Source organism: Crocuta crocuta, unplaced genomic scaffold (genome assembly GCF_008692635.1).
Source record: "Crocuta crocuta isolate KB4526 unplaced genomic scaffold, BGI_CrCroc_1.0 scaffold418, whole genome shotgun sequence".
Classification (NCBI taxonomy): Eukaryota; Metazoa; Chordata; class Mammalia; order Carnivora; family Hyaenidae; genus Crocuta; species Crocuta crocuta.
In genome coordinates, this window is record NW_027526953.1 from 452,865 (window position 1) to 465,090 (window position 12,226).

The window sequence follows — 12,226 nt, forward strand, 5'->3', positions numbered from 1 at the left end:
ACATCTACTATATATTTGCTATATACATTTAGTTCATTAATTTCAGCCTCAGCTTTGTCATCCATAAAAAAGGAGGATTAATTTTAGTCACATGGTTGTTGTGAGTGTTTCATGATATATTACATACAAATTCTTCTGTATAATGTCTGGCCTGTAGTAATTATACCACAAGTAAATATTAGTTGTTATTATTAAGTATAATTTATTCAGTATTTGTGAAACACTAAGTATTTACAAATGCTGATATCAATCACCCTCAAACTGATAAGATCAGGAGACATTACCATCCACCATAAATAGAGTAACAAAGGATAAAACTAGCTGGCTCAAGGCTAGAAAATGATAGTACTAGAATTTGAACCTAATTATATCTGACTAAAAAGTTCAAGAATTTTGGAATATATAAAAACATAAAATATATTTATTAAATGTTATTTTTATAAAAGTTTATTTTGAGAGAGAGAACATGAGCAGGGCAGATAGAAAGGGAAAGAGAGAACCCCAAGCAAGCTCCACATTGTCAGTGCAGAGCCCTATGATGGGCTTGAACTCATGAACTGTGAGAATATGACCTGAAATGAATCAAGAGTCAGATGCTTAACTGACTGAGCCACTGAGGTGTCCCTATGAAATATTAATTTCATGCATCATAAGTATTTATAATGATGACTTAAATGATCATATTTATAATGTGTAAAGACTGGAAGGGATTATATTTTTATTACTACATCATGTAGTTTAACTGCAACTGAGAATTTGACAAGTTTCATGTGTTTTTCTAAGCTTTTATAAATATGATACAACAGTAGAATATTTTGACAATAATTAGTTATTTTACTTATTTATTTTTTGAGTAAAAGTTTTAATTAATAGCAGTGTCATTTGGTATAGAGAAACACATTTCAGTTATTTTTGTGTAATATTTTATTATTTGTAGCTTCAAAAAAAGAACCTCAGGTAGGTTATCTAGGACTCAAGGAAAATACTTGTCAGTGTCTGCCCATTGTAAGCACTCAGTTTTTATTGGATGAATGTTCAGATTGCCACGAACACTTTTGTTTTCCTTTGCCCAAAACAAATGAATATATATTTAAAGATAACAAACAAATTTACTATAAACATGGAGGTGTATATATTTTTCGATAATGTTTTTTTCAAATTTTGAGTTTCCCATCACATTGCCTCTTGTATTTCTTTCCTGATATTTTCCTGTGGTTATCCACAAAGATTGTGAACCTCCAGCTGTTTGGCACAGACATTAGAAATACATCTTTTCTAAATTCTTCCTTCTTCACTTTTCTTTCTTTTCTTAGTTTTTTTAATGTTTATTTACTTTTGAGAGACAAACATGTGGAGTAGGAGTGGGGCAGAGAGGGAGACACAGATTCAAAGCAGGCTCCTGGCTCCAACACAGCCAGACACAGGGCTCAAACTCAAGAACTGTGAGATCATGGCCTGAGCTGAAGTGGAAGCTTAACTGTCTGAACCACCAAGGCACCTCACTCTCTTTATTTTTCAAAGGTAGTGTTTTAAAATGAGGACAGTTTTGACCCAAGGAGATATTTAAGAATCTTTGGAGATATTTTTGATTATTACACTTTGTGAAGGGGTTTTGCTGGAATCTAGTGGGTAGGGACCAGGGATGATTATAAACATTCCACAATACACAGGGCAGTCCACACAACAAAGAACATCCCAAAATGTATTTGTGCAAAGTTGAGAACCTTGACTTCAGGTCACTGTGTAATCGAATTCACAATTAATAAAAATAAAGGACAAAATTTTACTTTTTTTTAAGTTCACAATTAAAGATGCTAAAGATCCTAAGTATGCATATAATTCTGTGAATTTTTACAGTACAACAAGCTAATAACACTAGCACTCTCCCCAGAACATTTACTCATCATTTCTCCAGTGGAATTAACTCCTCAAGCCCAAACTGTCACCTGAGGTCCAATTTTATTTCTACTTTTCTATGAAATTTTCATTAGTTTAAAACCTTTATCATTGGATTTCTTGGAGTATTAATAAATTAAATACGATCAAATCTAGTATCTGGCATATAAAGGTACTTAATAAATTCAAGTGTTCTTTCTTCTTTCCTCCTTTGTATAACTTTTCTCTTCTGACCTCCTTCTTAACATTATTTACCTACTGATGAACATTTCATTGTATACAGTTTTGATATTTTTATTCATTCATTTGGCTTTTTTTGAGGGCATGTCTCATTTATTCTACAAAAATATATTTATTTGCATTACATAATTTATTCTTTATAGTCCAGCATTATTAGGAGTAAATAGTGCTTGATTGAATGGATGAAGAAATGAATGTACGAACAATACATGAGGACCAATGTTTTCATATCTGTAGAACCTAAATAGTTACACAATATTAATGCATGACTTTTTATGTATTAGATATGTTTTTTAACATTTTAAGAGTTTACAAAGTTTTGGGTTTTAAAAAAAATGTTTTTGTTTTATTATTTCCTTTAGCTCTGCTTTAGATGAATACAAAGATATATATTTTAAAATGTACAACACCACTATTTGATATGTTTGTTTTTTATCATATATGGCATATTTTTTAAAGAAAGCTTAGTCATTTAAAAAATTCTAGTTGGGTCTCTAATTCCCTAAAATAACGTAATTTGCTAGTTATAACGTTCTTTGATAATAATGCCTCTTGAGTACAAGGAAAGAGCAAAAATCTTAAATACTAAAATAATGGAGAAAGAATCTTGATATTTTGAGAAATTTTAAAGTGTGTCTTTTTTGACCCTTACAGAAAGTGTGGACTACGGACCAATGTTTATACAAGAACCAGATGATATAATTTTCCCAACTGATTCTGATGAAAAGAAAGTAGCACTGAATTGTGAAGCTCGTGGCAACCCAGTTCCCAATTACAGGTAGAAATTCACTATTAATCATTTTCTTAAGTTTTAAAAATTCCCACCAGTAAGATTCTGACACTCTCAGGGAGTATTATAATATGTCAAGTAATTTTTACATATATTTCTTCTGATTTTTCATAAGATGGCTTCGTAATGGAACAGAAATAGATTTGGACAGTGACTATCGCTACAGTTTGATAGACGGGACCTTCATTATAAACAATCCAAGTGAAGCCAAGGATTCTGGTCATTATCAGTGTTTAGCAGCCAACACGTTTGGAAGTATTCTTAGTAGAGAAGCTATACTTCAATTTGCCTGTGAGTAAAGTATTTGCTTTTTTCATGTATCTGTATATAGAATGTATACATGTAATTTTAAATTTAGTTAGGCAAAATTTAATTAAGATGTCAAAATTTAAAATAGTGGTAAAACTTTGGTCAAGCTATACAATGTGTTTCTTTAAAAAAAAATTTTTTTTTTTTACCTCTTTATGTTTGACACGGAGAGAGAGAGAGAGTGCATGTGAGAGAGAGGCAGAGAGAGAGGGAAACACAGAATCCAAAGCAGCCTCCAGGCTCTGAGCTGTCAACACGGAGCCCACAGGGGGACTTGAACCCACCAGACACAAGATCATGACTTGAGCTGAAGTCAGACACTTAACTGGCTGAGCCACCCAAGTGCTCCCAATGTATTTCTTTTGAAACTCCCTGGAATGTTTGCCCACTTCAAATAACCCAAACACACTAGTTTGGTAGGCTAAAAATGCTATTCATGAAAGCACATAAAGTTTTGAATTCAAATATTTTTTTAAATCCACTTAAAAATAGATTTTAATTCCTTTCCCTGCCTTTTATAATATCTATTTATCTGCTTTTATTCTTCTACAGTTTATTACAGTCACTAATTGCTATTGATTGTCTTGTTCATAAGATCACATATTCAAAAATTCTGCTTATAGTTAAGAAACTAAAGAAATGCCACTGAAATGCTTATGTTTCCCATTCCAACTACAACTTCCCTCTCAGATGTCCCAAATTTTTAATTAGAAAAAAGTTACAACATACTTACTTATAAGCATACATATATACTAGAATATCTACATTTTCTAAAATACACATTTATCTAATTAACTTTATTTAGCTCTTAAAAGTCCTGAAGCTATTTAACTTATGATGAAAGCTTATACCTAATTAAAGATTGGCTACTGAGGGAAAAAAAAAGTGTCATTTTTTAGTCAATAATCCTACTTGAAGATAAATTCTTGAGGATTACAATATCCAAAAAATAGATAGGTCAGTAGGAATCTTTGTGTTAATAATTTATACGTAACTTGTATTGGCTCTGTAATTCATCACAAAATGATTTTTTAATTTAAAATTATACCCTGAAGAATGGAATAATTAATTTTTCTCTCTATAGTCTTCCTCCCGTGTTTTTTTCTAATTAGCCCAGAATCCAGACATCCTATTATAGGAGTGTGAAGGAGAAAGGAAAGAATAAAGGAGTGATAATAGATTCAGTTTGGAGAACATTGAGCTAGGTCCTAGAAAAATCTAAGTAGCATCTTTACAATAATTTGGCTAAGGAGTTCAGACAGGCACTTTACATATACCAAATATACCAAGATAGTAGCCTAAATATACTCCTTTTAATTTAGGAAATATTACGTGGTGTCATACAGAATGTAATACTTTTCAGCATGCACATCAAAAGAGTAATATAATAAACAAAATAAATAGCTTCCTAATTGCTCCTCTGTACATAGAGTAGTCTTTTTAAGACAGATACAGCAAATCCAGGGAACATAATGTACAAATACTAAGTGGCTTATACTTTTCTGTTTGGTCTACTATCTGACAAAAGTATACCAATTCATAATAGCTTCTATACCAATTGTTTATCCCCCAAATCAACAGTGCAGGCAAAATATATGCAAAGTTTTCTGTATGCTTCAGAGCAGAAACATATATACTGTAAGATCCTATGTGTCTGTATGGCTATGCCATCCTAGAATTTCTACAAACACCAGTCACCACTGTCAGATACTCACCACCACCTGCAGTGAGCACATGGTACCAGCATTTACAGTTCTATGGGATTCTAGGAGTCAAGGTAGTTTTGTGATTAGAGGTAAAATGAAGTAGGAACTTGGAAAGAAAAAAAGGGGTTTCGGAAAGTAAGTGAAAGATACAAAAGTAAAGTAAGATTAAAAACTTAGTGGCAACTTTCCTTTACATCATGATTTTCTGTTTAGCCTTATAGCTAGACAGATAATGTACTCACTATATATTGCTGATAGAATGCTTAAAGTTTAAATGTCTTTTGTGGATAGAAGAATGCTTATTACTCTTCACACATTTTAAAGCTGAAATCATTAATCCTTTATGTCTATCAGCCACTATTTATATAAAAATTTAAATATACAACTAATATTTTAAAACAAATATATTTTAAAAATTAGATAATTATCAAAACCTATTTAGTCAAATTAAATATTCAAGTCTATTACATGAGCCCATTAAACATTTTAAATGTCATAAAATTAACCAAATATAGAAATTATCAAATTGATTATAAAACTTTTTTGTTAATACTTATAAGTAAACTCTGTCCTGTAGTTATTCTTGAGGCATATTTTTGTGCTTTTCTCCATTTATAATATTTTATTTTATAAATATTTTTACCTTTTATACATCAATTTCATCATATATAATTCAGTAACTTCATTTGTTATGTTTTCTAAACTANTATTTTTGTGCTTTTCTCCATTTATAATATTTTATTTTATAAATATTTTTACCTTTTATACATCAATTTCATCATATATAATTCATTAACTTCATCAGATATGTTTTCTACACTATGTAGTGCTATTGTGATCTTCCAAAATTCTCTTTTCTAATGAGGATCATATTATTCAATCTAGATTTTGATTCTAAGTTATCAGTCAATTACATTTTGGTTACTCCTTTCAAATCTGAGACCTTTTTAACAGACATGGCCTTTTTTATAATTTGAACATTATTTTTGTATATCAGTATCACTTTATAGCTTTCACATGGGCTTTGCCTTTTGGAATATGACATAATTGCTTAGAATGTTATGACTCTAAGACTTATTGGACACTGTTAAATAGTTTCCCTTAATTATATTAATAGAAAAAAGTACTAATATATACTTTATAGATATGTATTTAATTGAAGAAACAAATATCCGTATGCTAACAATCCTATATTCTATAAAGATAATAACATTTAAACATATCTTATTAGAGTCACTTTCTTTTTTTCCTTGGAAATTAAATATCTATATTAGACACACACACATCATATTAAGCTTTCTGATTTTGAGTAGTATTAGAACCACATAAGATTTTGCAGATTCAATTTATTTATACACATATACAAATTGCCACAATTTGGTTTTGGGATTCACCCAATCATAGCTTTTCTTTCCTCTATTAACCAAAAATATATTTTAAAATAGTCTAGCTTTCCACTAATAATATTTTGGTCCCCTGCCCACCTCCCAAGTCAATCATAAATTCAGCTACTTTCCAATGATCATAATGTATAATGCTATACGAGACTGAGATCTAAATGTTAGAGGTGTATATAAGACTGTTCCAAATAAATTCTGATAGTGGGTAGGATGACACTGTTATTAAATCAGTTTAATAAAAGAGATTTTTTAAAAAAACATCTTTTTTAAGGCCTCAAGTAGATTATATTCATTGAACATTTTCTGCGGCAAACAATGTTATAAGAGTTTTAAAACACATTAACCCATTTTGTCCTCATAACCAACATATGAATTGCTATGTTATAAGATATAAATCCATTTTATAGTTGATACCTTTATTTGACTCTAATAATATTCAATCCTTCCCTATTCTAATATAAATATATATTATATTCACTTTGGCAAACTCAATTTGATTTTCAACTCCTCTCTCAAACTACATTTATATTGTAACTTTTCAAAATTCTTTGTATGTTTGCTTCATCAAACACCATTTTATAATCACTTTATTAACACCTATATGATATAATAAAAATGAATATTAACAACAAAAATAATTATGTAATTATTCTGTATTTCTTCTCATTGTTCAAATTTTAGTCAATGAGCCACTTGCTTAATTTTTCTTATGCAAGTTTAAAAGTTTAAAGATTACCACATTTCTTTGCGGATCTGAAAGTTGGCGATGTATACTAATTTTGGCATATAATTATTTTTTTCATATTTTCTCTTTTAACAAATGTTTTTTCTTCATAATTATATCTATGTATTGGATAATCTATGATTAGAACCTGGAAAGCTAAGTTTTCTGAATGAATTTGAGGTAGGACAAAGATGACTATGGCTAATATCAGTAGCTGATAATATTATTATAGATCGTGGGTTTTGAAGGAAATGGGGATAAGGAAGTGAGCTTAGGCACTTTCACCTGGTGATGTAGCAATGCGTGAAAAATCAAGTGTAAAATATATCATTTTCTTTTAAAGTTTTGTTCCTCTTCACTTGTCACCCAACATATTAACAAATATGAAATAGAAAAGGTATATTTATGTAATAATTATTTTATTTTCTAATATATTTTTTCTCAATATAATTCCAAATGTGATTTGTTTAACTTGCTATATAAAATTATGTACCATAAAAGGTAAATATGTAAGTGAACAAATACAGCATTAGGAAAAAATACATTTCCTAATTACTGTGGTCAAGACATAAATATATCCTTGGGACTCCCAGGGGTTACAACAAAAGGAAAAACTCAAACATTTAAAGGAGTCTAATTTCCCCCACGTACCTTAAGAGAAGAAAAATCTCTTCTTGACATATAATTCTTATGGAAATTTCTTGTTTGAGGCTTTATAGAGAGATCTGAACAACATCCTTACATCAGTTCAATAGCAAGTATAATTAGCCCGACATAAAACAGAACCAATTCTTTAGGTGTAACTACAGTGTAATCATGAAGCTATTCACTTCCTTCACTTAAAAATATTTTTTATATTTTGATTTGAGGAGCTAATGGATTTGAGAACCTGCTGTAGTCTTGTTCATGTTCCCCTTTTAACCCAACCCTTACATGTATAAATATCTACCCATGAGGATTTTTTATTTTAAGTTCTCCCTAAATGAATATTTAAAAATGTGGTTCAGCATCATTAATGTTAAAAATATACTTTGTCATTAATAAATATATACCTCTTAAGGGCATGGTAAAAATTAGCAATATAAAGAAATCATGCCTGTGAACTGTTTTTTTAACTTCAGAAAGACATAAATAAACACAAAGTTGGATAACTGTCACTAGTACTGATTGTTGCTGGTTATCAATAACATTGATAATGATTATTTTTGACAGAGTATACTTATTCCTGTAGCTTATGTTCATCATGAGGATAATTTCCTCACCTAGTATAGTGATTTCTCTTCAGTGACAAGCAAGAATACACCATATAAAACTTTGTCACTCTATTAGCTTATTACCATGCTGATGAGACTTTGGAATTGATAGTATGACACCACACACTTTTCAAACATCCTTCAGATATCTAAAGCTAATAGCAATCTCTCTAAAATTTGGATTTTTAGAAATAACTCATACTAGTAAGTCAAACATAAAATGACTCAAGAATAAATACTAAGTCAAACTTAAATGAATCAAGAATAAAATCTCCTCATGCTGTCTCTTGCCTCAACATTTCTTTATATGCCATCCCCGGTAAATTGATAGTTCATATCTAAATTTGAAGATATTGCTTTTCAGGACACTTAGATGATTTAGATGCAGAATATTTTATTAGTTTTCCTTGAAGCAGTTGATTAAAATAACCTCTTTAACTCTTTGAGAGATAATATGATTTTTATAAACTTTGTATTTAAGCCCGTTAATTTAACCTTTCATTTTTATATAAAACTCAAAAATTACTTCTCTAGCTTTTCATAACATTTTCACTTAAAGTAAAATTGACCTTAGACTTTAAAACCACATTTAACTAGCATCTATACCTAATGAAATTATTTGAATAATTGCTAACTCCACAGTATATCCAAAGCTTTATTTCATTAGTCCGTGAGATTTTGTCCATAATAACTTCATTAAATCACGTGAATATCAATTTGAATGAATCACATTGTCATGGATAATTTTATTAGTTGTAAAATTATCTAATCTTATTACAAAATAAGTTTATGTACTTTGTAATTTCGTTTTCTATAGTAAAAACAACTATGTTTTTCTTTTATAAAGTCGTTACTCAAAGAATATGGTTAAAATATTCCTTTCAAAGGGCAATTCCTCTAATCAGAATAGATGTAATAATTGTGAGTGTATGACTCCTTGAAAAACTAAGGTATGGATTCTTTGATATTACAGAAAAAATTTTAATTAAAAATATATAATTTTACGCTTTAACGGGAAATTATAATGAATGAATCAAAGTTGAAATCTGTGGCAGATTGTCCTCAAATCTTTAATTCTATGACATAATGTTTTTGTAAGTATTTTACTTATTAAAATTCATCCAAACATATATTTTCATTACTAATGGAACTCATGAATAACTCTGTCCACATGTAATAAATGCCTTCTAGCAAAATGGACCACTTGCCTTACTTGACCTTTGATCTCACTGCTTTTCTTGTTCTTAAAAATGCAGAAAAGCAGTTCTTCACTCACATTATGTAAAGCAACCCACAAAGACTCAGATCAGGAATGTACCAATGCTCTGACCCTTGGTGTTCCAGCTTGTTTCCTAATCCATTGTTCTCTAATCCTTAGCAGAGAGTTTTTAGAGACTTCCCCAACACAAAACATTCCAAGGCATAAATGTATAATGGACTTCTAGTCCTAGATTTACTTGATTAAATGGCAGCTCCATTTCAGGATGATTTATAATGATACTAATAATATAAAATTTTTAAAAAGTATAAACAAAGGGGCAAACATGAATACAATTAATTTCCAACATTGTTTTATTCCACAAATCTCTTGGAGGGACAAGTTAAGATGAAACATGTAGTACCTAGCCTCAAGTCCTGCTTTGACTGAATTTCCACATCAAGTGCTAAATATTTCTACTCTTCATGTAGATGGATGGACAGATGGATGGATGGGCACATAGATAAGGATGTACAGATGTGTATATGTGTATGTGTGTAGGTATAGATGTGTATATGTATGTGTACATAAATTTAGCAATAACACCAGAATAACCAGCAGTAGTTACTGAACATTTAAAAGCCAAAAAACTGTTAAATACATTTAGTGCATCATTACCCTCTTTAATCTTCACATCAGCCTTATTAAAGAAATTCTATTATTGACTTAATTTACAAATAGAAAAAAAAGTAGTCAATCTCCAGAATGTTGAGTTATTTTCCCAAAGTTACATGGCTAGTAAATAAACAGTAGCTCCAACTCAAACCTAACTTTGAACTTTATACTTACAGTCTACCTTATACTTACTTAATCATGCACTGAATGTTTTGTTTTGTTTAGCATCTGTGGTTATTTTATTCATGGGACATTTACTCAATATCTTCTCTCTCTCAGGCATTGTTCTAGATATTAGGAGGCCTATAATGAACAATGCATCTTTTCACCATAGTTTTTAATTTAAAAAATAGAATAAGGCCTAATCTTAGAAATTAAGGATACCCGGATAGCCTTTTTTTTTTTTTTTTTCCTCTCTTGGAAATTGTGCTGGTCCTGAGGAAAGGAAGGTAGGCAGCCCACACCTCCGGCTGCAGGTGCTGGGAGCTCTCACTGTTTCCGGTTCCATTGACGGGGAGGTTTGCTTGCGGGGTAAGAATCAAGGAAGGCCTTGAGATTGGACAGGCGTCAAGGCAAGCCACCTGGCTGAGAGCAGGGGTAAGGAACCCAGACAACAGGCAGCAGGGGGCCAGCACCTGATGAATTAGTCACGAGCGAAGGAGATCTGGTTGCCTGGGATGAAAGCGTGGTTCTCAGACAGCAGTGTTTCTAAAAACTTCAGGAGCCCCAGTAGTACCTTCACATAACTCCTCCTTGGGTATATCCTTGTTGGTGTAGATGAGGATGAGGTTTTGCAGTGAAGATCCTCCATGCCGCCATTCACCACATTCCCCAGGGCCGCCTCCAGCTGGTCCTTCCTGTTATAGGCCAAGAGTATGGCCCAGATGTGGCAAGATGGCATTGGACTGGTACACGGTAAGGTCTGCACCCTGGAATTGGCATCCTGGAAACGGCCAATACAGATAGGAGTCCTTGAATGCACCCTGCAGTCAGATCTTCTTGTTCACTACCTCCTCCTAACAGCTCTGTCCCTGGTCAGCCAGCAGCAATGGCCTCACCCACCCTTGAACAGGGAAAGTAGACAATGGTGTAGGCCAGTGGCAGCATAGTGGTGGCAGAGCCCAGATAGCCTACTTTTGTTCAAACTCTTTTGTAGCACCTTAAGTTTATAGCTACAGTTACTGTTGTGGATGTAAGCCATAATCAGTTGAAAAGCTAGTAGTGCTGAGTGTTTTTCTACTTTCAAAATTAATGGAAACAAGCTTTAACTGTGGACCAAATTCAACTCTTTGAGTTTTATATTTTGGAAATACTAGTAATTTAAGATTTGTGGATATTAATCTAATTACATTTGGTTCATTTTCTTCCTAACAGAATCTGGATGGCATCATAAATATGGATGAGGCTAAATGAGTATTTATATATAAAACATAAAAATTAACTGTCAACATAATCTTGTTTACTTTTACAACTCTGGCACCTCTGCATCATTTTGAATATGAGATTTTCTTGTATCTTGTCAAACACATTTCTCCATTACTAGCTAAAGAAAAATAAAATATTTTAATACACATATTTTACATTTCTTTTTGAACTAGAAATACTTGTCCTTATCCAGGGTCCCTTGAAACTCTTCCACCACAAAATGATATCCTTTATCTTTACTTATAACAGATGTTTTTGTTGCCCCCTCCCCCACCCAGGCCTCTGCCTTAGAGACAAATTATCATCTTCCTATAAAACTATAAAACAAAATTGCTTTTATTTATTCATAGGCTATGTAGGCCCATTTCATTCCTAAAATTTACAACCTTATACAGAGTGGAAAAAAAGAACAAAGAAAACTCATGTACATTTAACATAACTCTGTATTAAAATTGAACTTTCATAATTATCTTTCTTTTAAAATGGAATTTAAAATATATTTCATTTAGTTTAGAAAATAATGATTGATTAATTATTAACATATATAACTTGTCAAGTTGGTAGTCACTAGTAAATGACAATAATAGGAAAAACACAAGGCTAGACAGAT

General features: G+C 31.3%; 1 protein-coding gene across 1 annotated transcript in view; it reads left to right on the forward strand.

Moving 5' to 3' along the window:
* LOC144244621 (contactin-5-like) overlaps window positions 1–3,225 on the forward strand; it is a 250,297-nt gene extending 247,072 nt beyond the window's left edge. Inside the window, exons 3-4 of the mRNA XM_077780269.1 lie at window positions 2,791–2,914; window positions 3,042–3,225. Of these exons, the coding sequence (XP_077636395.1) occupies window positions 2,791–2,914; window positions 3,042–3,225 (308 nt within the window). The remainder of the gene's footprint in view (window positions 1–2,790; window positions 2,915–3,041) is intronic.
* The last annotated feature ends 9,001 nt before the right edge of the window (window positions 3,226–12,226 follow it).